Below are 27,605 nucleotides of genomic sequence, written 5' to 3'. Positions count from 1 at the left end.
TTTTAGTTTCAGAATTTGTTGCTTTTGAAGTTTCTGTCTCAAGTTCGTATTTTTATTTTATCATTTTCCTGATTTCCATTTTTTCCCCCATCTAACTGCTTTTAAAATATTTGTTTTCTAAGAAATCTGGTTTCTCTTCCTCAGGAATGATTTCTGGAAGTGTTTTTTCCTTTGCATAGACCATGGTTTTCTGTATCCTTGTACCCTTTGCTGCTTTCTTTTGTTATCTAGTCTTTGCATACCTTCTCTCTGCTGGGGTAATCCTGCTGACTAGCTAGGCATGCATTGAATTAACAGACAAATTTAAAATCATCAGGTCGAATCTGAGCATTCATACTGTCTGCACATGTGTGTGACTTTATCATTTTTCCCTATATTATGAATGTCAGAAGTTGTCGAAGATTCTCACCCAACATTTTCCTGAGTCTAAATGCTCTGTTGTGTATATCCACCATAATCTTTTTGCCCCAGGTATTTCTGGAATCATGGTCCTCCTGCAGTTTTCATAATGATGCTCATTGTTTCTCCCACTTGATTTCATTAACACCACAGGGCCAGTGTTTCTGGCAGACCCATAGAGGTTAACATGTTGACAGGAACATCTATTACTTCCCATCTTATTTGAAGGAAGGGATTTGGAACTAGGCTACTGCCTCTTTCAGATGAAGAGGTAGGCAAGAGTGCAGAAATAAGCCATCTTAACTTGCACATGCGTTGTTGATTGGGCTTTTATTTTGTTGTTGCCAACCTTTGACTATTTTCTACAACTCCTATAAGGTTACTTAGTTGGCTTCTAATTGTTTTTGATGTTTTCTAAGGGAATGGGAGCCTAGAGCCTATTAATTTGTCACACTGCAGTCACCACTCAGGAACATCTTTTAAATAACAAAAAGTAGTCCTTCTAAAAGGAATTAAAGCACATGGAAGTGCAGAAAAAAGAATAGATTTGAACTGGCAATGCAATCTCATGATGCCAGCATTGTAATTGGAGTTTGACACACTGTGTCATAGTGCCAACCCCAGGAAGTGTTTTCATGATTGAGTTTTACATGCAGGTGTAGTGTGATTACGTTTTCTCCTTTGTATCAGGAGATTTCTACCTTTTGTTTTTTCATGATTTCATGCTTGGTAATTCATTATTGTCTTGAACATTTATACCTTTACAATATATTATTCAACTGCAATATGTGATCCAACCACAGATTTTCTCATAATTACTAATTCTAGAGGCTGATGCCATGACATAGTTGGTCAAGCTACTGCCTGCTGTGCCAATAATGAATATGGGTGCCAGTTTGGGTCCTACCTGTTTCACTTCCCATCCCACTCCCTGCAAAAGTGCCTAGGAGAGCAGAAGAGGCAGGCCCAAGCTCTTAACTTACGTTATTGGCCCCTGGTTCCTGGCTTTGGCATGGCCCAACCTTGGTCGATGTGGTCATTTGGGGACTGAACCAGCAGATCAAAGATTCTATTTTTCCCTCTCTTTCTCTCTCTCTCCTGTCCCTCCTCCTATCACTATTTCAAATCAGTCCTTAAAAATACATCTTCAACTCTTTGATTGTATTTCTGTTAAAAAAAAAAAAGGTAACCACATTTAAGTATTCTTAAAGAACACAGTTGAAAAAAATTGTAAAGCTGAAAAGATCGTTGGAGTTTGAGTCTAATAGATAGAAACAGTAAAATACTAGTAGAGGAAAATTATAGTGTGCTTTCCAGTTTATTGCTTCCTTGTCTCATTGAGAAGAATATGTGAAAAGCAAGTTTGATTAAAGCATGGGTTGAACATTTAAGGTGCATAACATAGCTGAATTTAACAAATTTTTTTCCCATTTCTTTTAGGTGAATCTGGCTTGGGAAAGTCAACATTAATCAACTCGTTATTCCTCACAGATTTGTATTCTCCAGAGTATCCAGGTCCTTCTCACAGAATAAAAAAAACTGTACAGGTATGCATATCATTAAGGCTAATCGGTAATAAACGAGAATAATGTTACAATACACAAGACACATGTTGTAACTTTTATTATGCTTTCCTGCAAGTAGGCAAATTTGTCCTTTGCCCAGGTAAAGTGGCATACATCACTGTTCATAAAGTTAAGATGAAAGCAAACATAAGAAGTGGTTAACCGGGAAGTTACCTTGATTAGAACCGGTCTGATTTGTGCTGAAAACCTTGTTCAAGATGACAGACGTACTGAACAATACCCTGTGGATAGACTTCAGCATGGTAGCTTTTTGCCACAGGTAGACACCTAAATATAAGTTTTATTTTTCTAAATGAATTAATATTAAATGAAAAATGCAATTTCTCAGTTGTGCTGACACATTTCAGGTACTCAGTAGCTACCCGTAGTATATTGCTACCATTGTTGCAGCATGTCAATAGACATTTCTACCGTTATAGAAGGTTCTATTGGACAGTGTAGGAAGAAACACAGAAAAGCTATTTTTATTTAAATACAATGTTGTATAGTAGTTGGATAAAACATAATTGAATGGTAGTTAAAGTGTGTAAGACACTTTGTGTCATCAAATTTACTGTTTCTCAATGTTCATATCATTTGAATCTCCCTCCTAATGTATATTTCCTTATAAACCTGAGTGGGCTACTTTCTGCATTTCTTACCATTTTCTTGGTGATGCTAGCTGGTGAATCATGTTTTATATGGCAGATGATGATACTGAAGATATGAACTTTCCAGCGTAAAATGTGACTGATGTTTAGAAATAGGGGCTGGTGCCATGGCTTAACAGGCTAATCCTCTACCTTGAAGTGCTGGTATCCCATATGGGCATCACTTTGTGTCCCGGCTGTTCTGCTCCTGATCCACCTCCCAGTTTATGACCTGGGAAAACAGCAGAAAATGGCTCACATCCTTGGGCCCACATCTATATGAGAAACCCAGAAGAAGCTTAGGATCAGCCCAGCTTTGGCCATTGTGGCCTTGTGGGGAGTAAATCAGCAGATGAAAGGTTTTTCTCCCTGCCCCTCCTTCTCTGTAGATCTGTCTGCCTTTTTCAATAAAAGTAAATCTTTTTAAAAAAAGAAAAAGAAACAAGGGTATCCAAATCAAGGTGAAAATATTACCCCAGATATTGAAAATTTAGTGTGTGAAACAAGATAAAGTAACTTCATTGAGGAAGTAACACTTAGAGCTGGATTTGAAAGATGGTGAAGATTATTCCTAGTATATTCTATGTAACAATAGCCTGGATGCTCTGAGTAGAAAGTTACATCAAAATTTAAGGATGCGCTTTAGATTTATTTTTTATTTTTATTGGAAAGGCGGATATACAGAGAGGAGAGACAGGAAGATCCTCCGTCCGATGATTCACTCCCCAAGTGAGCGCAACGGTCGATGCTATGCCGATCCGAAGCCAGGAGCCTCTTCCGGGTCTCCCACGCGGGTGCAGGGTCCCAAGGCTTTGGGCCGTCCTCTGCTGCTTTCCCGGGCCACAGGCAGGGAGCTGGATGGGAAGCGGGGCTGCCGAGATTAGAACCGGCACCCATATGGGATCCCGGGCGTGCAAGGCGAGGACCTTAAGCACTGCGCCACCACGCCGGGCCCAAAGGGAATAATTTTAAAACAATATTTACGTCCCAGAACTAGTCCTCAGGAATCTAATTACTAAAGCACATCCTTGGGCCCGGCGGCCCCTCTTCCCTTCCAGCTTGGTCTCTATCCCTACTACTTCTCGAACATCTACCTTTGCCAAAGTCATCTAGATAGACCCGTATAGCAACATCTTTCTTGCTAAATCATAATTTACTTGTCTGTGAGATCCTTGAGATCCTTGAGAATTTTTCACTGTGTCCAGCTTTGACCGTTACCTTTGATTCATTCTTTTGCTTTTCAGTTGTAGATTTAATCTTGGAGAACTCTGATTGATACAGTAAAATATGCTGATGTGACCTGTATAAGGAAAGTGCATGGGAAAATGGCCATTTGGAATAGATTTGTTAAGGAAAGTTTGAAATTCCTGACCTTGGACCAGTTTGTTTTCCATGGATCCCATGAGGATACTTGCAAAACCAGATGATAAGATACAGTTGGATTCTGAGAGTGGCAGTAGTTTACAGTTGTTTTCTGGATCTCTTCCATGTGTTTGCTTTTGCATTTGACCATGTATGGATATACAGAATTGCACGTGAGAAAGGAAAAAGGAAGCTGTGTAAATAAACTTTTTAAACTAGGTGGGATATACATCTTCACTTTTCTTATCAAGTCAGTGAAAGAATTGGTAAAGTGCTTTGTTTAAACAAGGAAATATTAAAGTTTCAGCTGTTGCATTAAGGTGTACTATTTGTAAATAGCATATTACTAATGGTAGAATGGACTTTGTTTAGTTACGAGATATTCAGGTGGTTTGGAGTAAAATTGGGAGATGATACTTTATTTATTTACAATTTATTTGGTTTCCTTGAATATCAGAGTTACAGAGAGAGAGAGAAAGAGAGATCTTGCATTCACTGTTTCATTCCCCAAGTGGCCACAATGGCAAGAGCTGAGCCATATAAAAGCCAGGAGCCAGAAGTTTCTTCCTGTTGTCACACAGATGCAGGGGCCATTCTTAAGCACTGCCTCCGTAGGCCATAAGCAGGGAGCTGAATCAAAAATGGATCAGCCAGGACGTGAACCAGTACCCATATGGGATACTGGTGCTGCAGACAGAGGTTTAGTCTGATACACTGCCACACTGGCCCCAGGGAGATGATAGTCTATTTATTTATTTTTAAAGATTTATATATTTTTTTTGGAAGGCAGATATACAAAGAGGAGGAGAGACAGAAAGATCTTCCGTTTGCTGGTTCACTCCCACAGTGGCTGCAATGACCGCAGCTGAGCCAATCCAAAGCCAAGAGCCAGGAGATGCTTCTGAGTCTCCCAAATAGGTGCAGAGTCCCAAAGCTTTGGGCCATCCTTGCCTACTTTCCCAGGCCATTAACAGAGAACTGGTTGGGAAGTGGAACAGCCAGGATACAATTGGTGCCCATACAAAATTCTCTCCTGTGCAAGGCAAGGGCTTTATCCTCTACACTACCACAGAGATGATATTTTAAAACAATTACATTTTGTCTCAGTGATCAAAGGAAGACTTCTGTTTTTCTGGAGGAATAAGTTCCCTTTGGATCTGTGTTTGCTTTTTGTCAGGCTCCTGAAGACTGATAGCTTACATTAGCAGTAACATTTGCTCAAGATCAATGATAACATGCCTTCTAAAAGACAGCTTGAAAATATTATGGAAAATCTTAAATTGTGCTAGGATCTATAGTTTAAATCTAACATCCTTTCTCAGACTGAACATTATTCAAATCCAATTGAGAAACTCAAGATTTTAATCAGTTAAAAATACATATTTTTTTTTTCACAGCCTGAACTTGCTGATTGCATTGTCAGGAATGTGGAATATCACCTTTGAAAGGAGAATTGAATCTTAGCCAGAACATAAACACAAATGTGATTATAGCAACGCTGAGGAAATGAATAGCTAGTTTAGAGCAAATTAGATGAGATAGTCCAGAAATATGTGGACAATAAATGGTAGACTAGATGAATTTCTCTGATTAATCTCATAAGAACCCTGTGAATTGCTGAATCCATGCTAGTTGGTTTTGTATTATTAGGTGTGCACTTGGATTACATTAGTATTGTGTGATTTAGTGATTAATTTATTAGATTCTTTTTTCTTTATGCAAAACTTAGTGTGAGTTTGCCAAAAGATGAAAAACTATTTACATGTGTGCTTTTCTTTTGAGTAACCAGGACTTTCGGTGCCCACAATTACTGATTCTGATGAGAATCTCTAGGTTTGCAGGTTATTTGCCAGCAGCTTCCCAATTGGCTTCACTTAACTCAAGTGTCTCTCCCTCTTAACCATTTTCAAAAATGTATACAAAAAGTGATATTAACATCTGTATCAATAACTCTTACAGGTGGAACAATCCAAAGTTTTAATCAAAGAAGGTGGTGTTCAGTTGCTGCTCACAATAGTTGATACGCCAGGATTTGGAGATGCAGTGGATAACAGTAATTGGTAAGAAGGCTTTGTCCTGTGTTCCACCTTATTTTGGGTAACAAGATACTTAGAATTTTTGTGATCAGTATTTTAAAATTGTATTGTAGCTGAGGCCACTAAACTTCAAAGAGTATGACTTTGGTTCATAATACTTGCTGTTCATGTGACAGTGTCACTTATGTACCTGGAACTGATTTCCAGTTGCGTGAAATGTGGTTGATACATATCAAAATTATTTTTAGGATGAAGTCTTAAGCAATTGTTGCTAAAAGAAGGCTTGTCATTAGTACAAGGAATTTAAAACTTTTTTGCTTTATTATAACAAAAATATTTGTGTGAATTTTTTTAATATATGCTTATTTTAACCTGTTATGTAGGTATTTAGTTTTTTCTGTAAATCTGAAGTGGGAAAAAGCCTCTGAAATTGTAGCCTGAAGTAATTATCTTGGGATTTTGTAAGCATTCTATATTTTTCTTTTCAATTCTGCATTGCTTTTTAGATACTGTTCATTCAGGTGATAGGTCTGTACAAGTTAATTTTGAAGTTTTTGTACAGTTTGTTCATTTGAAATTTAAAGCTGGATAAAATTATTTTCATAATTTTAAAATTTCAACATTAATATGCTTATTGCAATCATTTTTCCCATATTATTTGGCTGTTTTGACACACAGCAGTTCATTTTATTTTATTTTGGAAATTTTAAAATATTGAATTAAGGTTTATTAAATGTAGTATACCTTTTAAGTCAATATACAAGATAATTTGAGTTGTCTTCTGATCAATTGATTTTGCCTATGTAAAAATATTAATGATTGTAGTTTTTTTTTTAGCAGATATTGGTTCATTCCTGTGTAGTCAACTAATTGTTTTGTTGTGGTGTATTCTGTAGCTGGCAGCCTGTTATCGACTACATTGATAGCAAGTTCGAGGACTACCTAAATGCTGAATCTCGAGTGAACAGACGCCAGATGCCTGATAACAGGGTGCAGTGTTGTTTATACTTCATTGCTCCTTCAGGACATGGGTCAGTACCATTATGCTTCTAGCACCTTTTAAAATTTTCATTATTTTATGTGCATACTATGCAGTTTCTCTTTGGAGGATACAAAGTTATAACAATTATTAAACAACAAATTATTTGTGAAAATGTGTGGAAATGGCTTAGAACAAACCTTTTTAAATCCTTAATAAGCTGACTGACTCTACTTGATAAGTTTTCTATGCATACAGATTTTATCTGCTTCATGGAAAGGAACAGTCTGTGCCATGGTTGGAAGTTTCAATATGGCTTAACTAGCTTTCATTTAAAATTTTTTTGCCAGTGTTAGAACTACCTAAGGAGATGTAGCCTAACAGTGAGGGTTAGGCATATTCTAAGGAATCTCAAAGTGATTTTGTTTACATTGCTACAGGCTGTAATCAAAAAATGTACCCATGCTTTCTTGTGCCATTTCTTCAGCAAATCTGTCTACCTTCTGTTTCACCTGAGTTTCACAGTCACATTGTTTGCTATCATTAGTACTAACCTTTTTTTATTAGCACTTTAGATCCAAGTATCTGTACATTCATCTGATCTAATTATTTAATTTGACAGTAGTTAGCTTGTATTCCGTTTTTCTCCTCTATATATTTCTCTCATTTTGAGTAGATATATCAGAATGTCATTGTCAGCTTCAGGTGTTTCTTATTACTCTTTGGGAAAACTCAATTATCATTCAGCCACCAGGTTGTAACTTCACTATTTCTCCAAAGAAAGGGACCACTAGACTGTCATCAGACTGCATAGCAGGAAGTCGTCTATCAACCTGCAGCTGTGCAAACCAATTGATTCTCAGTTTCCTTTTCTTATCTGTTTCCTGCTTCTTTCCCATAAAGCTGATTCCTATTTTTATCTTCTTTATGAGTGTTTGTATATCTTCTTGAATGTGTTTTCCGCCCCCCATTTTTTTTGTCATTCTAGTTTAAGTTGGTCAGCCTTTTTCCTAAAAGTCCACTGAGCAGAGAATCTGTACTTGACAGAAATTCATCAGCTTAAAATAAATTTTATTATTTTAGCTTTTTGGGCTTTCTCCAAGTTTTGGTAATTCTCATGAAATCACATTCTTCCAACTTCCCTTGGGAGAAAATTTATTTCTTAAAATTGCATGGGAAATAAGTCTTTTTTTTTTAAAGGAAAAAATTTTGTGACTCAAATGATATTTGGTGGGTTTTGGCCATTTCTTGTTTGTCTCAAAGGATGGAAGTTCAAAATTTTTTGCCTGTGTGTACAGATAGGCTTTTGAACAGTTTCTTAGTTTGGACTGTTTTAAGAAATAGAGTAAAAAGTTTCCCATTGGTGTGTGATACTATGGATTGACAGAATGAGACACTAAATTTTATGTGGAGAATTCCAGAGGCCAAATAACTGCAGACTTAGAATGCACACATCTTATGAGAATCATGGCCTTTGTATTGTATCTGAGCAGGTAGTCTGTGGAGTTTCATGTAGAGTGATTCTGTTTTTAGAATAATCATATATTGGTCAACATAGATTTTCAGAGCTTCCCACCTTACTCTGCCAAATGCAATTACTGGATTCAGGGCTAATTTATAATTTCATAATTGCTATAAAATTAAAAACTGAGTCAGAACTTATATATTTAAATTTTCTTTTTTAATGTTGATTGCCACTTTATAAAAACATCAGTCACTTGTTAGCTTTCTGGAGAATTTTCCCTTTGAAGTGTATGCTCCTATAGACAATAAGTATCATTTACCCTTTGGTCGCTTATGTTAGTGTGGACTTTGATGTTAAATATAGTCTTCCAGAATTTCTATGAAGGACTTTATATTGGTTAAAAACTAGATTTATGAACTAAATTTGTTGGAGGAAAGTTGAGCCAGTATAAAGCTACATGGAGAGAGGAAAAAGTTTCAGTGTAGTCTGCTTGTGGACTAAATGTTTACTGCCATTGACTTTTGTAAGTTTCTGAAATTTGTGTATTAATTTAGAAGGGCAAAAGGATTTTACTGGACTTGTTTCAGGTTTTACCCTTTATCCTAAAATTGAATTTTAGCTGTTATAAATATTATCTGCTTCTTGTTTTAGATTTAAGAAATTGATTTCCCCAATTCATAATTATTTTTAAATCTTTGTTCAAAAGTTGAACTACTAACAGGTATTGTTACTATTTTGCTTTTTAAATACAGAGATTTGTTAACTTGTATTTTGGCTTTAATATTTTGAATCAAATGTGCTTAACACTGACTAAATACTCTGATTAACTGCTTTTTTTCACTGGTTTAAGGGAACTTATACCTTTATATAATTCATATGGTATGAACTTAATGAAGCAGTAGTGATTTAAGTTTTTCATAACTATAAAATAAGAAATGAACTATAAAAGTATGAGATAAAATTAACTGATCATGACTTGTATTTAGCATTTATTCTGATGTTTGAATTTTAAAAGCAAAGGTTAAATTTTTTTCCAGATGTTTCAGTTAACACTAGTGTGGTAACCAACAAGTAGGCACAGATAATATGTGTGTAGTGCAAGGCTACTCATCTAAAGTATTCTGTTTCCCATATTGTTCCTTCTTCTTTGAATGCCAATGTCAAATTCCAAGGAACTTTAGGTAAGAATTAGAGTAGGAGGCAGTTTTAATTCCTCACATTTGCTTCCTTCCCACCTCAGTTCTCTTGCTCTACTAACTAGTAGATATGATCTGTTAGTTTAAAAAATTACGTTTGTACCCTAGTTTATCAAATTCTGAATACATATGTTTATATATATATGTATTTCTTTATGTGATGCCAGGCAACTTACTAGTATGATTTAATAAAAGTAATAACAAAATTAAACTTTAATTTCATTTTTATGGTTTCATAAAAATTTAAGAATACTTGTTTAAATGGTTTTCCCATGCAAAATGTCTTCATCTTGTTTTGTTCTTGTGGAGCATAGATGTTTAGTCTGTAATATATTTTAGATATCAGGACTTTATTTGATTTTCATTTAGAGTTAAGGGACATGAAGAAATTTACAGCAGCCTCTTTGGTTAATAGCATAATGGACATATAATGGGCATCCTGCTGGGGATTTTGTCTGCACCTTAGTTCTCCCACTTCTCGGTATATACATCAGGCTGTGGATATGGGTGAACGAGTCAAAGATCTTGTCCTAGAGGATCTTTAGTGAGAATATAGGAAAAACAAACAAGCATTGCATAGCATATTAAGGGTTGTATGGCTTAGGCAGAAAAGGATTTCCGGAGTTAAAATGTTTGTAAGCCAGATCCTAAAGGATGAGGAGAAATTGGGCTGGGCAAGAAGAGTAAAAATATAAAAAGGTCCAGAGAGGGGTGGTAGCAGTTGTCTGTGGCTAGAGGTTAAATTATGGTACCTCTGTGGTGGAACATAAATACTACAAAATGAGTCCAGCTCCAATATCTGGATCCTTACAGGTTGTAGGCTACACTAACTAAAGAATTACTGAAGTTTTTCACTTGGAAAATGACTCACATTAAAATTGGATTTATAAAGACTACAGTGGTTGCAATGTGGATAATTTGAGGGTAAACCAAATGGACTCAATGTACATATCAGTTCCAGAGATCTCAGTGGCTTAAAGTAAAAATGATCTAAGTGGGAGCTGGTTAAATGGCACAGCTTAAGCAGATTAAGCCACTGCTTGCCATGTAAGCATACCATTTCAGATTGCTGGTTCAAATCCCAGCTGTTTCACTTCTTATCCAACTTCCTGTTTAATGTGTCTGGGAATGCAGCAAAAGATAGTTCATATGCTTGGGCCTCTGCCACTTGTATGGAGACCAAGATGGAGTTTCTGGCTTGTGGCCTTGGTCTGACCCAACCCAAGGCTATTACAGCCATTTGGGGAGTGAACCCTCAGATGGATACTCAGTTTCTCTCTTGTCAGGTCCCCCAACTCCTCCCTACTTCCAGCCTTTCAGACAAACATAAGTCTTTTTGAAAAAGCAGTGACAGTGGGAACATATGTGTTTGTTTATTTTCAGAAAAGGTTCTGGAAAGTAAAATATTTTTACTGTATTTAATTTAACATTGGGGACGTAAAGAGTCTTACCCCGCCCAAATTGATCAGTTTAGTCACATTAAGTTTTATGTGTTTCAGACTGAAGCCATTGGATATTGAATTTATGAAACGTTTGCACGAAAAAGTGAACATCATCCCACTTATTGCCAAAGCAGACACACTCACACCAGAGGAATGCCAACAGTTTAAAAAACAGGTGGGCAAGATGAGTTGATTCTTGAGTTTTTGTGTTAGATTATTGTCAGTTTTTAGTGTGATGTTACAGTCCATTTCTCAATTTTATCATGTCATTGTTTATCACGTGAAGAATAACTCTTGAAAATAATGTTCTGCACTGCTCTTATCCATTAGCAGAGCATGCCTTACCCTTTGGTAGTTTTTTAGGATGGCTGTTTTCAGTGGTCTCGATTAGTTACCCTAGCACCACGACCACCACCACACTATACCCTTCTGAATTTTTTTTCTTGGAATACATTTTCAGAAAGGATTTCTCTCCCAAAGAGTCTGATTATTTTTTTGGTTCTTTGTATTCAAACTATTCTTATTGTTTTGTGGTACTTTTTCAAGCAGTTGAATTCCCTTTGTAACAGGTGTCCTCTGTTTCATTATAACCTTGACAGCAGTGTTTATCATTTTTATCTTTGAAACTTTTCTGGGTGGTATATGTAATTTTTCATCTTAGTGGTGTACGTAATTCTTTATCTTATTTCTCAGAAGGCTGGGTTTTTTTCAATTTTTTTTTAATAATCTTATTTTGTGAACTTCCTCTTCAAGTCCTTTGTCTTGTTGAAAGATAATAATTAATACTGCTTATATGTAATTATATGCACTTTTAAAATATAAATGTTCTGAGTATTTAGTTCTTCCTTATTCACAAGAATGTTTTTTTTTTCTCTTTTGCTCCTTCTGCATTAATGTGTTTTCATTGTTTTAAGGGATGTCTTACAAACGTTTTTCTAAATGTATACTGAATTAGATCACTAATTCCAAATTGAATAGTGAAAATGTTCCTCATTTTGATATGTTTAGTTTGTTATATGTCACATTTTGTGAACTGTAGAGTTAATTTCTAGAATTCTCTCTTGTTCTATAATCTCTTATTTTAGACCAGTGGTTTGTTTGTTTTTTTATATCACAGCAACATTGTATCAGAATCAGAAGTAAAAGCCTAGGGTTTATTGTCTCTTACTGCCTTTGTAGTCTCCTTTGAAGTAAATTGCTTTCTTTTACATTTTTGGAAATAAATTTTAGAATATTATGAAACTCATTACCTGTTGAACTTTACTGTTTTATTAGATTTGTATAATTTTTTAGAATGCTTTATTGCATTGCTTTTTATTCATTTCTACAAGCATTATGTCACATGCTATTAATCATATGCTTTTTATAAATTTCTAATACTGATTATAATAACATATTTAATTGTATGTGTCTTGATTTGGACTTGTACTGAGAACCTGAAGATAAAAAAGATCAATCAGTAATGATCTCTTTTTCGGGTTTGGTCACATTGTATTTTTGTACAGTTTTCTTTTTTGTGTGCTGAGAATAATGATACTGTTTTTATTCCGAATAAATTGAGCTTCTTCTTTTCTAGGATGTGTTTTCTTCCTGTTTTTGCTTAATCTTTTATTTGTTCCTTTTTGATTTGTGTATATGTAATATATTTTCTGAAATATTTTTCTGATGTATAAGTATAGCGTTTTCTCCTAAGACCAATATTATATTTAGCTTTATTTACCCTTACCAGAGACTATTAAAAATTTTAAGTGAGTTTCAATCCTGTTAATTTGGCTAAATAAGAGATTTGGTGAGTTACAGCTGGAAAGTCTTTGTTATGGTAAATGAATATCATAAAGCCACTGTTATAGAAAACAACTGTAGAAAGCTATAAGATTTTAGGTCATTTTGGAACTGTTTTGATATATAACTATATGATGTTGACACCTCACAATTAAATTTAGAGTTTATATATTAACTTTATAGTTAAAGAAAGGTCAACATGTAATTTTGATTTTAGATTACATTTTTGAGTCATTGAGAAACTGTTAAAGACATGAAACTGAGAACCCATGTAGGAAAGTGTGTGTGTTACTCTTTGGCTAACTATGTCTTCCATTTTAGATAATGAAAGAAATCCAAGAACATAAAATTAAGATATATGAATTTCCAGAAACAGATGATGAAGAAGAGAATAAGCTTGTTAAAAAGATTAAGGTAGATTGATTCTTACATACACACTAAAGTGTTTTGGGACCCAAAAAATTTACTCTAATACTTAGGAAATACTTAAAATACCAGAATTTTAACTAGTTGGCTTACATGTAGAATGAATTAGGAGGTTCTGTATTGTTGAATTGAACTTTTCAGTCAATTTTCTTGAATAGCTATTATGTATTAAAAGGCATTGTATGGTATGGGAAGATGAATAACACAGTTCTAGCTCAAATGATAGTCAATGATTTGATTTTATGTCATTTTCACCCTTAAAATGATATGAAGGAAATTTTTAATATTTAAAGATCCAGATAAAAAATAATTTCTTTAAAAAAATACCAAGCCCGTACTAATGTAATTTTCTGCATTTTAATTTATTGTATTTTTTTAAAATTTCCTGTAGCAGCAGTTAGTTTATGGAATAATAACAAAGTATAAGCAAATAATCTGATTAATTTGGGATAATGAAATATTTGTACCTAACCAATGAAGAATTTCTGAAATTTTATTAAATAGTTGCTTAAATATTTCTAGGAGCCACAAGTATTTGGAAAGATTTTGACCTTCATAATTGGCTTGGATAAATACATGACTAACCACTTGAGTTTGCACATTTGGGTTACAACTTAGTGAGTGTATCTGGTACTGTTTTTAAAGTTATAGGCTGATAACAAATGGCAGTTTCTCCCTCTGAATGCACAAACGTTTGTATGTTTATTTACCCTTCCCCTGCTCCCAGTCAGACAGCCTTTCTGAGTGATGCTTTTAGGAGCTAATTTGACCATTATATGCCTTATTACTATTATTTGATTGTTAGAGATAGTAGAATTTATTTACTGTTTACCTTGGTAGTAATACCGTGTGACAAAAATATGCTAAATATTTCTTGGATGTCCTATAAAAGTAAATGCAGAAGCTAATAATGAGAGCGGCCTTTTTCCCCTATTTTGTTGAGTAACATAATGTCTTTATTCTTTAATTTGTGAGTATATGAACATGGATATTTTGTTGTTTTTTATAGGACCGTTTACCTCTTGCTGTGGTAGGTAGTAATACTATCATTGAAGTTAATGGCAAACGAGTCAGAGGAAGACAGTATCCTTGGGGTGTTGCTGAAGGTAAGGTTTTCTTCAGGGAACGGTTTGTTTCTAAAATCTCGCAGATATTACAGTAGTCTTGTTTTCCTCATAAGTACTTAGAGATCTTGTACCATACAGAGTTAGACAAGACAGAGTTAAATCATAAAGTTTAACGCAGTGTTGCTGCCGTACCATACTAACCCTGTTCCATCAAATCAGTTTTTATTTTCTTGTTTGAAAATGTGTAATTCAGGGTCAGGGTGTTCTATTCAGGGCCTAAAGTTTGCTTCCAAGGATCTAATGAACTGTGAAATAAAATGTTTAGGGAGAAGGGCTGTTCCTTCTATCTGAGTTCCAAATGAGTCAGGGATGTTCAAGAATGATTAAAAATGACATTTATAAGCCCACCCAAAATATTCATGGTCATCTTTGTTCATAACAAAAGCTCCTTTTTGACAGCACATGTTTGGATCATGAATTTTTAATATTAAAAAATCATTCTTTCCATTTTTGTGAGTTTTAAATACTAATAAAAATCATATAACATCAGACAGGGGTGTTTTCTCAGATTTGCAATGATATTGCTTTAATCTCAGTGTTTGTATAGTAAGTTAAAACCAAGATGGAGTCATCATTGTTTTTACCTGTATCTTGTTCCCAGATCTGTTTCTTACCCAGGCTGTGATTTTAGAACTTACATACAACTTAGAGATTATGCAAGCCCTGTTGCTGTCTGTATTGAGTTTAAAGCGTCGTCTTTTCCCATAAAGCAGTATTATTATCTTTAATAGTGCATTGTTTTAAAATACTGAAATTTGCAGCTTTGGGCTTCCTTTGCGTTTTGTTTACTTTAAATAAACTTTTTCAAAAGTAGTCTTTTTTTCCCCCACAAGCCATACTACTAAATTTTAAAAATGTATTTTGTGGTAGATTGTTACATTTATTCTCTTCTAATAATGTGAAAATATGTGATTTCTCCATTCAAAATGTCAAAGTTGGTGATTTCCACAGAGCTCATTTGTATAGTATAAGTATCTGTTATGGCCTTATATAGCGTACTATTTTATTGTTAAACCTTCATTAAAAATTGAACTAAACTGTTTAGCGTATTTTATCATTGTTCTGTTTAAATTCGTGTGGCATTTCCTTTGAAAAAAAGGTCTAGCTTTAATGGAAATCATTGGTCTGTTTTTTCTTACAGTTGAAAATGGGGAACATTGTGATTTTACAATTCTAAGAAATATGTTGATAAGGTGAGTGTTAATATGATAAAAATGGCTTAAGGTTTTTTTCTTTTTCCAAATAAAGATATAGTTGGACAGTTGTATTTTTTCTTTTATAAAAGTAGCTAAATTAATTTAGTATCTTTATTCTAGCAGTACACATATATGAAGAAAACTTGGATCCTTTCTTGAAGGTTTTGAAGTCATTAGCACATATACTATAAATAAATTAAATAGGGTTCAAAGGAAAATTGCTTGACTCTATTTAGTGTTGAAGTTTAATACTGAAGTAAGTATGTGGAAGGTAAACTAAGAAAGGCTCTTCTTGACTAATATCAAGAACTGGGAAAACTGGAAGGGAAGTCTAGTTTTTAAGTCCAAAGCCAGTATTTGAAAGCTAAATAATGCATAGCATACCTACCCGGTCAGTGAAGCATCCTGCTGTACTGGAACACAATCGGAAAACTGATGTCCTAGCCGATGTGAAAATATCCCCAAGTTATACTTTTGTACAGCAACTGAAAGAGAAAGCCTGTGACGGAGAACTATGAGGTCATCCTGATTAAAGGACCTAGACATGAATTCAGAAAGCAGCAGCAGGGGTAAAATCATGACGATAGGGTTTAGTAGGGTTAGAGCATTTGCTGATAAGGCACAGAAAAGGGGTAGGAAAGTGCAATTTTAGCGTTTCCATGCTCCTTCATCTTCTCACCTCATGCCCCGTTTTTGCTTAGCACATTCATCTTGCCTCTCTAGGCCTTCACTTCCTGTTTACTGTCTCTAGTGAGTATATGAAAGACGTTGGCCCAATCTTAAATGGGAACTTGACAGTATAGCTGAAGAAGTAATATAATGACACTTTTAAACATGGTGACAAAAAAAGGAAAGGAAATTAGCCATGGAAAAACTTATCATGTGTTGAAGTGTGTTTTCATCAAGTCTGACAAGAGGGCCTCCAAGGCAGTGGAAGTGTTCAGAGAGAACAAGAGCAGAGGCAAATTGGGATGAACTGTTCAACCTCAGCCATCAGTTGTGGCAGGAAATGGCTGCTGCCTGGCTTAATTGAAGTAGAGAGTGGTCGAATTCTGGATGTAATTGTTATAGCTATAAGAGAAGATGAATATATTAAGGGACAGAACCTAAGAGCTGAGACTTTGAAAACCCCAGATTTAAGACTAGAGGCAAAAAAAAAAAAAAGCTCTCAGAACTGTGTAAATGTCAGATAACAGGAAATGTATAAAAGTAATTCAGTGTTACATTCGTTTCATTCACAAAGGGGAAGAGAGTGTTTCAAGGAGCTGCATTGTGAAGTAACAGTAGATATTTTTCTTGACATAATGGAGAAGAAAAGCACTATATCTTTATGTTTGGCTCCTAGAGGGGATTTTTGGTGAAGTGGTTAAGATGGAAAGGAGCTGATGCAGAGAGCGCCAGATGGAATATGTGATAAGGAAGGGAACGGTCAGATGACACAGGGCACTGCCATGCCTTGTGTATCCAGAAGCACCGCATTGGTGAAGGACAGCTGTAGAATAGCTCAGGTGCATTTAACATCTCAGGTTGTCAAAAAGGAGGGAAGTCCTGCACTGTGTGGCTTGTCTCCAAGTATAAACCTGACATATGATAGAAGTTCCCTTGAACAAATACTGCAATCATGGAACAGATTGAATAAGAGGAAATTTACTGTGAATTTTCTGAGTTTGAAAAGAGCTTGAAATATTATCTGAAATGTCCCCATTCATTAATTTATTAAAACTTCAGATATTACCACTGCTAAAAAAGAAAAAGCAGTATCTTCTAGGTTTATATGATCTTCAGTCTATTATTCCTTCTCCAGTAAAATTAAATATGTACTACAAAGAAGAACACTGTCATAGAAAGGTCTTCTTCAGTAGGTGCCTTGAGATTTATGGCTCTTAAAAATCTCAATTTTTAAATTTTTACTTTTCATTATACAGTTTTATAGGCATCTTCCTCCTTTTCCTCGTTCTTCCCTCACCCCTCCTCAGAGTCCCCTCCATTGTACAATAATACTGTCCTTCAGCTGCAGTCACAACGCCAACATTCTGCTCTGGATGTGTGCCGTGACATTGTAGGTGTAGGCGGTGGTAGAGGATCTTGTTGTCAAGGTTATTAACAGTTTAATTGGGTGGGGTTATTAACAGTTTAATTCTTTGTTTCCCAGTACTCTGGTTTCCATGACACTATCATTTATGAGAATACATGTGAATTTCTTTACCTAAAGATTTTGTATTTTGTGTGAAAATTGTCTTAAATCAGAGAGAATATGTGATATTTATCCATTTGGGACTGTCTTGTTGCAAATGGTATAATTTCATTTTTTTAATGGCTGAATAGTACTGCATGGAGTAGATAGATATACCATAGTTTCCTTTTTTTTTTTTTTTTCCTTTTTCCATAGGATTATGGTAGCTTCTTTAGTCATGTTTCCGGGGGAATCTGGATTGTTTCCTTGCATTTTTAAAATCTCTTTCAAGTCTGTTCTTTTATCTTGATCTGTTTTGAATGTAAATGAAGACAGATAAAAATGAATGCCATTATCCTTGAGAATAATGCTCTTCTTTTTAAGTCTGAATATTTTTTGAAAGATTTTGCGTTTGCATAAAAGCCTTTCTAATAGTAACAAGCTCTTGCTGCTTATGCCAGAACGCACATGCAGGACTTGAAAGATGTTACCAATAATGTGCACTATGAGAACTACAGAAGCAGAAAACTGGCAGCTGTGACCTACAACGGAGTTGATAACAACAAGAATAAAGGGCAGCTGACTAAGTAAGTATATCGTTTTTTCTTTCAGAAAAAATAATCATTGTTTCATTTTCATCAAATTTCTTCTGGTTACTCAGAAATTTGGATGATGTTTGAATGTACAACAATGCAACTTTATATTGTCAAACTTTCTTTTGAATTGTTGAAGGAATTATTTTATTGTTTCTTTGGTGAAACTCATGCATTGTTTTCTGGTATTTGCTATCTTTATACTTCATATAGTAGACATCTAAGAGATCATACCGCTTCTTTAACAAATCAGGGTTGGTGGTGGTTTGATTTTGAGGAAAAAGAGCAGTCACTAACCCATCTAATGTACTCTTTAAGGAAAATAGCCATTGAGCATCTGCTTTGTACCATCTGCTTTTCAAACTGAATCATCTTGATAGATTGTTTACTAACATAACAGATCATAATGAAACGAGGGACAGGCTGGGTCAAAAGAAGGAATATTTACTTAAGTATATTCTTGGTTACCTCCTCTTTTGCTGTTCTAGATGTGTGGATTTCTTCCTTTGGTTATTAAAGTGATGTGAGTAACTACCCAGGGTGTAGTGTTGCCCTGGTGAGCTCGTTCCTCCAGCTCCACATGGGGGCTTCGTGAGGAAGCAGTGGTGCTTAAATTTTTGATTAAAACATTTTAGAACATTGCTTGTTTTTCTGCAATCTCCTATTTAAGTCAGACTGTAGAAATAATTTGTTAGTGTTTAGATAATTTGGCAACTTTTTCATGGGCCCATTATTCATGAATTATCTATATTAACCATAGATGGCTTATTAATGACAAAGACAATATATCTAACTTTAAGATAGCCATAATACAGGGCTAGCGTCTGACCAAGTGGTTAAGAGCTGCATCCCACCTTGAAGTGCCTGGCTTCAGTTTCTGGTTCCTGGAGGAAGCAGACGGTGACTAACAAGATGGGGTTACACACACATCACCACCCCCACCACCACCACCACCACCCCCACCACCACCCCCACCACCACCCCCACCACCCCCACCACCCCCACCACCACCACCACCACCCCCACCACCCCCACCACCACCACCACCACCACCACCACCACCACCACCACCCACCCCGGGGCTGAATTGACTTCCCCCTCCTGGCTTCAGCCTAGTCTAGTTATTTTGAATTATTTGTCAAATTGCAGTTGTGTTGTTGGATAATCTGATTTGCTAATACATACTTGTTCAACTACTTAAGACTGTAAATTCAAGAACAGTTACACTAGATTATTTTCTAGATCTAAAATACTTTTGTAGAGGAGTGGGGAAAGGTAGGTGCATATTTAGTCACAGTGTCCAAGCTCAGAGAGCTCCATCATGAACTTGAACAAGATGTTATTAGAATTAGAACATTCTCATTCACTTCTGTTGAAATGATATTTGCACTTGCAAATTTATTTCAACTGGAACTTTCTAAGTTTGTGTGCTTGACTCAGTTTCATTTTCAGAACTTCTGGTTAATGGCTTAATTGGTAAAATACACTGTAAGTTTGCCTATGGAAGTATTTTCTTTTGGGAAAAGCAATACCCTTAGATAACATTCTAATTTATAATAATTGCAACAATAGCTCATCTTAATCACAATCACAGCAGTACATTTTATCTTCATTCATTTTTTTTTAATTAATTTATTTTTTTTAATAATCTTAGTTTATTGGGGTATAAAGGGTCATGGGCTACAGGGTGAAAGTGGGTAATATCTTCATTCATTTTTTAAAGAAAAAAAATTGATGGTAATGTTTATCCTTCTTGCTGTTATTTAACCCTCTTAATGTGCTGTTATTTAACCCTCTTAATATCTTAGAGAAGAGCAGTGTAATGGTCAGATATTTAGCCTGTGAAGGAGAGAAGTAACCATAATCAGGGTATGTCGAATCGGGATTAAAGTTATTTTGAAGTTATGGATAAAATGCAAGTTTTAAAATATATATATATATATATCTGTGTTTATTAGGTCAGGTGGCAGGGAGACAGATCCTTCTCTCTGTTGCTTTACTCCCCTAGTGCCTGCAGCAGCCGTCTTGGCAAAGGGATTTAAGAGCCTAGAACACCATTCTGGTCTCTCAGTGACAAGTATCCATGTGCTTGGAACATTGTTGCCTTCCAGGAAGCATTAGCTATTCCAAGCAGTAATTAACCCACTGGTGCCGCAATGTCTACCCTCAATTCAAGCTGTTAAGCCATGAGTCAATTATTTTTTAAAAGCCATTTGGTTGAGATAAAGCTCGTCTGTTTAAAATGGGTAACCTAATGGTCAAAAGATTGTGTATTTAGAGGCGAAGTAAATGTGTTTTAGCTACAAGGTCAGAGAAGTTTTTGGTTGTCTCTAATAATTTTCAGAGCTCCTTAAACCCATGGAGCCCGTTTTGCTTCTCACTCTTGGGGCTTAGTAGGGCAGGATCTTATGTACTTGTGTTACCAGAAAGCTCACCTACTTTGAAATGTGAAATGTGGAGTACCATTGTACAAAGCCACTTGAATCCATGGGTTTTAATGCTAGTATTTGTTTACTCATTGTGTATGTGAGAGAGAGAGAATAAATCACTGAACATCTTTTAAAGCCTTGAGTTCCTTAAGTAAGTTAAATGAATTTCAGGAGCATCAACGTTATTTTAAAGAGTCTAGAAATATTCTGCAAGCCTAATAGTGTTCTCGGCATTTACTAAGAGTTGTTTCTAGCTTACCAATTCACTTACCAATGAGCTATGCGTTATAGTTTTTATTTCTAGATGTTTAAAGTTTTCATTTCTAGGTGTTTGATGATAACCTTCAATGTTCATGACAGGAGCCCTCTGGCACAAATGGAAGAAGAAAGAAGGGAGCATGTAGCTAAGATGAAGAAGATGGAGATGGAGATGGAGCAGGTGTTTGAAATGAAGGTCAAGGAAAAAGTCCAAAAACTGAAGGACTCTGAAGCTGAGGTAAACAGACATGCTACTCTGTTTAAAATAACAGTCTCAGTAAAACCTACAGATAACACAATCTGTACCTTAAAAAACACTGCTTTAATGCTCTACTATATGGAATGGAGAGATGTGAGTGCTTGGACATGGTATACCAGGTAGGAAAAGAATATCGTAGTAGTAAGAATACTAACCAGCGAGTTAGTCAGACTTACAATGACTAAGTTTGGATTTTGAATGAGGAAACTGAGTAATTCCATACAAGCGGTATAAAAAAACTGCTGATCCCAATTTTGAGTGGTTGCTTAAACACTCATGATAGGATAACAGTAATGGGTTATAATTATTTGCGTTTGAATGAGAAAGAAGGAAATAGCCTTAATGAAATACGGACATGCCTACATGTATTAGAGACAAAGAAAATGAAGGGCTATGATATTCTTTTAAATTAATTTATGTATTTGACAGGCAGAGTTTCAGAGAGAGAAAAATCTTCCATGTATTGCTTCACTCTCCAAATGGCCGCAGTGGCCTGGGACTGGGTAAGGTTGAAGTAGGAGCTGGATTGGAAGTGGAGCAGCCAGGACCTAAACCTGGTGCTCATACGGATTGATGGGATTGCAGGCACTGACTTAACTGGCTTTGCCACAGTGCTTTTCCCTATATGATAGTCTTATAAGCAAGTTAGGCTTTATTTTTACAATATAGTGTCAAAGTACTTGCCAGTGTTACAGCATTGGTAGGATAGTAACCAAACAGCATAGCACATATAGCTACCCCCTCAGCTCCCTTAGATGTTGGGGCATACATCTAATGTTTGTTTGTTTTTTAAGATTATTTTCATTTGAAAAGCAAAGAGAAAAGGGAGAGGCACAGGTCTTCTATCCTATCCACTGGTCACTCTCCAAAGGCCACAATGGCCAAAAGCTGGACCCATCTGAAGCCAGCAGCCAGGAACTTCTGGGTCTCCCATGTGGGTACAGGGGCCCAACGACTTGCACCATCCTCTGTGGCTTCCCCAGGCTCATTAGCAGGAAACTGGTTTGGAAGTGAAACTCAACTGGAAATCAAACTGGTGCCCATATGGGATGCTGGCACCAGAGGCAGAGCTTAACTTACTCCACCATAGCACAGACCCCACATCCAATTTCTGTTGAAAACCTTAGAGATATTTTCTTCAGTTCATAGGTTAAAAAGAGAGACAAAAAGACAATGTAAGCATCCATAGATGAGTTGGCTTAATGTCCAAATACTAGAATACTAGGGAAAAAAACTATGGATAAACTGAAAATTTTGGTATGAATTTCTTTTATTTTTTTTTTTAAGATTTATTTATTTTTATTTGGAAAGTCAGATATACAGAGAGGAGACAGAAAGAAAAATCTTCTGTCCAGTGGTTCACTACCCAAGCGGCCACAACTGCTGGAGCTGAGCCAATCTGAAGCCAGGAGCCAAGAGCTCTTCCCGGTCTCCCATGCAGGTGCAGGATCCCAAAGCTTTAGGCCATTCTCGACTGCTTTCCCAGGCCACAGGCAGGGAACTGGATGGGAAGCAGATCAGCCGGGATTAGAACTGAAGACTATATGGGATCCTGGCACGTTCAAGGCGAGGACTTTAACCACTACGCTATCATGCCGGTCCCATGAATTTCTTTTATTAGAAATTTTTTTACCACAGCTAAAAACTTTTACCAAACTGAAAATTTTTTAAAAGTGTAAACTTACAGTTTTATGGAAAATTTTTTTTCTTTTAGTATATATGCTGCCAAAGCAAGCACTGGAATGTTTTTTAAAATACCCTTTAGTGATAAAGTTTAATAAAATAAAATCTGCTTGGTGTGGTATGGTTTCACTGATGTAATAATATTTGAGTCTAAATACATTAAAGAAATTCAGATCTGTTCCATCCTCAGAGTTGATCAGATTTTTTAAGGATTTATTTATTTATTTATATTGGAAAGGCAGATATACAGAGAGAAAGATTCTCTGTTTGCTTTCTCCAGGTCTCCCATGTGGGTGTAGGTTCCCAAAGCTTTTCCATCTTTAGCTGCTTTCCCAGGCCAGGCAGGGAGCCGGATGGGAAGTGGAGCATCCTGGATATGAGCGCCCAAATGGGATCCCAGCAGTTGCAGGGCAGCAATTTAACTACTAGGCTATACCAGGCCCTTGTTTTAGTTTTGTGATAGCTACATAATATACTGAAAGTGTTATTAATTTTAAATTTAACAGGATAATCCATGGAATAAATAGAGGGATTGTGACTTGTACTTTTACCTACATGCACTTAAGACAAAAGATAATTGCTTATTTGTAATAAAAATGCTACCACTTATCCTAAAAAATAGGACAGCACCAACTCCTCAGTCAGAGTCTCTGTTGTGTCCTCCTTCTCTTCCAGAGCAGCTGCTCTCTGAACTATGTCTGCGTGGTTAGCCTACCTTTTTTTAAGGATTTGTTTTTATTGGAAAGGCAGGTATACGGATGGCTACAACAGCCAGAGGTGCACCCATTCAAAGCCAGGAGCTCCTTCTTCCATGTGGGTACAGAAGTCCAAGGACTTGGACCAGCCTCCTCTGCTTTCCAGTGCCACTGGATGAGAAGTGGAGTACCCGGGGCTTGAACTGGCACCAACATGGGATGTCTGTACTGTAGGCTGAGGCTTAATGCCCTGCTGCACTGGCTCAAGGCATTTTCTTTCTTAAGATTTATTTATTTGAAAAGCAACGTGATTGGGGAGAGAAAAGATTTTCATCCACTGGTTCACACTCTAAATAGCCATAACAGGTGGGGCAAGATTGTCCAGGCCAAAGCCAGGAGCCTGAAACTCGATCCGCGTACCCCACGTGGGTGGCAGGGCGCATGCATCTGGGCTGTCTTCCTTTGCTTTCCCAGATGTGTTAGCAGTGAGCTAGATTAGAAGTAGAGCAGCTCAGATTTTATAGGGACTACATGAAATTGTTGCAGGGAGTATAATAAATATGACTTTTTAAAAATAAGAAAACAAATAGTATGTGAAATTACATCATGCAAATTCAAGATGTTAACTCAGCAGCATAATAAAACCTTTATTATGTAATTCCTTGACTCTTGAAGATTTTGAGTAGTCCTTGGTGTTCCCTATAGTAGGATATAATCTGTTCTTAATTTGTTGACATTTTCTTTAGAAATTGGTGCCTAAATGAAAATATTTCTATAATGCTCTGAAATTTCCGTTCTTGATTTCTGCATGCACTTGCTTGGATTTTTCTCACTTAGCTCCAGTGCTATCTGCAGCATTTATTGGCAGCACAGGAAGGATCCACCTGCACTAGCAATGTTGCTGCTTATTAAAAATCTAGAGTTCCTGGTCTTAGCACCCAGACATTCTAGGTGTGCAGGGTGTCTGTATACAGTCTTGCTTTCTCTATTTTCAGTAAGTACTGCAGGTGATTCAAATGAACAAAGCCCAATGTCAGAACCACGACGTTACAGGAATCAGGAAACCTTAGTGGAATCTTGGAACTCTTAGATCCTTACCCACCCACTTCCTTTACACCTGTCTTGGCTTTCACAATTTGGAATTAAGAGACAGATTTTAGACTTGACCACTCTCGGGCTAGTGATCCCATCTGTCCAAAGGGAGCGGTGAAATCTTCCTTGCTCAGCTTCCAGTGTATCAATAAACAGAAAAATGAAATGACTGCTGAACAGTACCACACAGCTGTACTTTTGTTGTATTTTTATTTCCCAGGATTCCTGTCTAGGGCCACTGGCCTTTGGGGTGGCAGGTCTTACAGTGGGACGGACCCTCCCCAGTGCCAGGTGGTCCTCTGATGCAGTGTTCATTCTCTTCACACTAGAAAAACCTGGCTGAAATTCAGTTCTGCACTGATGCACTAAGTCATTTTGTTTTATATCTTATGCTGTAATTTAGCTCCAGCGGCGCCACGAGCAAATGAAAAAGAATTTGGAAGCACAGCACAAAGAATTAGAGGAAAAACGCCGCCAGTTTGAGGATGAGAAAGCAAACTGGGAAGCTCAACAACGTATTTTAGAACAACAGAACTCTTCAAGGTAACTAATGTTAGATCCCTAAGAAATGTGTGGATTAATGCTTAAAATATTTGTTCCCCTATTTATTATGAAAACCTTAGAATCTACACATGTAAAAAGCCATCAGTCATTAATTATGTATCCCGAGAATCCTTATCTTCATGGAGGAGTGTGTGGCTGGGTGGCCGTAGCAGTCTGTGCTGTAGCAGGGTTGTTTCCACCTATTTTTCATGGCTTCGTCTCCTTCAGCAGCTTCATTACGTTCACCCCAGTTAACGCCACAGTCAGTGTATCAGGGTGAGCCATGGTGGTTTTCCATGTGGGGGCATATAGAGACCCTCACGTTCTAGAGATCTATATGTTTTGGAATCTATTTTAATTGTTTTGAATGATGTCTTCAGGATAAACTGCTGGATATCTAATATATGGTTTTTTTCTTATTAGTTCCATTCAAAATGGGAAGTTGCATCCCTGTTTAGATTCTGTAATTTACAGTTGTAAATATGCTTTTTGAAAATGACACATTTGTTCTGTAACACTTCCCTATCACTGTCCTTCTGCTACCTTTTCCCTTAAAGGTAATGCCGATATGTCTGTAAAAGCAAATTCATTTCAGGCTGCAAAGAGCAGTGCAAGAAAAACGTCAGTTGATCCTTTTCAGTTTGTGCAGCTTCATTTGGGAATAATTATATGTTAAAATTGCTGTGTTTTTAACTGCTTACCCCAGAATTTTGTCAAATAATTTGTATTTTAAAGAAAATACTATGATAGGCTAGCTTGTCTTCATTGTTTTACTTTTTGTAGTTTTTTAAAATGAGGAAATGGCATTTGAAAAATCTATCCTAATTGTGCTTGAGTTTGCTATTGCTGCTGTATCTTGTCTTTCATAATTATTCTATGATGATTCACCTTCATTTTTTATTTTCTTGCAATCATCCAGAACCTTGGAAAAGAACAAGAAAAAAGGGAAGATCTTCTAACTCTACTGGCCACCAGTTCCATATAAGTTGCCAATATGCCAGCTTGGACGTCAGTGTTTGTTGGATCCGTTTGACCAATTTGCACCAATTTTATCCATAATGATGGATTTAACAGCATGACAAAAGTTATTTTTTTGTTCTTGACGGAGATTAAGATGCCTTGAATTGTCTAGGGTGTGGTGTACTTAGAAAATAACAGCTCTGAGTACCTTTCCTGGTTTTGTTTTTTTGTTTTTTTTTTTTATTATTAAACAGATGTCTTCAATTTAATGCAAGAGAACATTTTACTGTTGTACAATCATGTTCTGGTGGTTTGATTGTTTACAGGATATTCCAAGATAAAAGGACTTTGGAAAGTTTTCATTGAGGATAAATTGCCATAATATGATGCGAACTATGCTTCTCTATGATTATAATGCAGAGGTTCCATTCAGTGCAGCATATACAATAATGTAATTTAGTCTAACACAGTTGACCCTATTTTTTGACACTTCCATTGTTTAAAATACACATGGAAAAAAAAAAAACCTATATGCTTACAGTGCACCTAGAGCTTTTTTATAACAGACTTTTTTTGTTTGTTTGTTTGGATTCTTTAAATATATATTCTCATTTAGTACCCTCTTTAGCCAGACTCATTACTGCTTCATTTCTGAAATAACATTTAATTTAGATATTTTCCATATATTGGCCCTGCTAAAATAGAAAGTAGCATCTTTCATATGGTAGGAACCAACAAGCAAACTCCTATTATTCCCTTTTTACACTTTATGGTAAGTAGCAGGGAAAAAAATGCATTTATAGATCATTTCTAGGCAAAAAAATTGTGAAGCTAACGACCAACCTGTTTCTACCTATATGCAGTCTTTGACTAGAAATGGGGGAAAAGGCCTCTTGAAGGGAGAAAAAAGCCACCGTTCTGCATTTAGCTGTATTCATATATTGCATTTCTGTATTTTTTTTGTTTGTATTGTAAAAAATTCACATAATAAACAATGTTGTGATGTAACAGAGTGTGAGATTTTACATTCTACAGTTGATGTACAGGAATAGAACACATTTTCAGAAGCTTTTCAGCTTGAATTTGTCTCCTCCACAATTACATTTCATGTGTATCTCATTTAGAATGTGCATTTACTCTGTATTACTGCCTATTTTTTTTTTTTGCTGTTTTTTTTAATTGTTAATAACATTGTATTATGTGATACAGTTTTATAGGTACTGGGATTCCCCCCACCCCTCCCATAACCCTCCCCCCATGATGGATTCCTCCACCTTGCTGCATAACCACAGTTC

At 36.1% G+C, this 27,605-nt stretch overlaps 1 protein-coding gene across 6 annotated transcripts in view; it reads left to right on the top strand.

Moving 5' to 3' along the window:
* SEPTIN7 (septin 7) overlaps positions 1–27,318 on the top strand; it is a 58,867-nt gene extending 31,549 nt beyond the window's left edge. For all 6 annotated transcript variants that reach the window (XM_040965026.1, XM_040965030.1, XM_040965027.1 and 3 more), the window contains 11 exons: positions 1,840–1,946; positions 5,936–6,036; positions 6,909–7,043; positions 11,152–11,269; positions 13,198–13,290; positions 14,312–14,408; positions 15,571–15,622; positions 18,260–18,385; positions 21,181–21,316; positions 25,211–25,350; positions 26,270–27,318. In XM_040965026.1, the coding sequence (XP_040820960.1) occupies positions 1,840–1,946; positions 5,936–6,036; positions 6,909–7,043; positions 11,152–11,269; positions 13,198–13,290; positions 14,312–14,408; positions 15,571–15,622; positions 18,260–18,385; positions 21,181–21,316; positions 25,211–25,350; positions 26,270–26,309 (1,145 nt within the window). In that variant the 3' untranslated portion in view covers positions 26,310–27,318. The remainder of the gene's footprint in view (positions 1–1,839; positions 1,947–5,935; positions 6,037–6,908; positions 7,044–11,151; positions 11,270–13,197; positions 13,291–14,311; positions 14,409–15,570; positions 15,623–18,259; positions 18,386–21,180; positions 21,317–25,210; positions 25,351–26,269) is intronic.
* The last annotated feature ends 287 nt before the right edge of the window (positions 27,319–27,605 follow it).

Source organism: Ochotona curzoniae, unplaced genomic scaffold (genome assembly GCF_017591425.1).
Source record: "Ochotona curzoniae isolate NIBS_2020 unplaced genomic scaffold, NIBS_Ocur_1.0 scaffold_3835, whole genome shotgun sequence".
Taxonomy (NCBI): domain Eukaryota; kingdom Metazoa; phylum Chordata; class Mammalia; order Lagomorpha; family Ochotonidae; genus Ochotona; species Ochotona curzoniae.
This window is presented reverse-complemented; position numbering and strand designations above follow the sequence as displayed.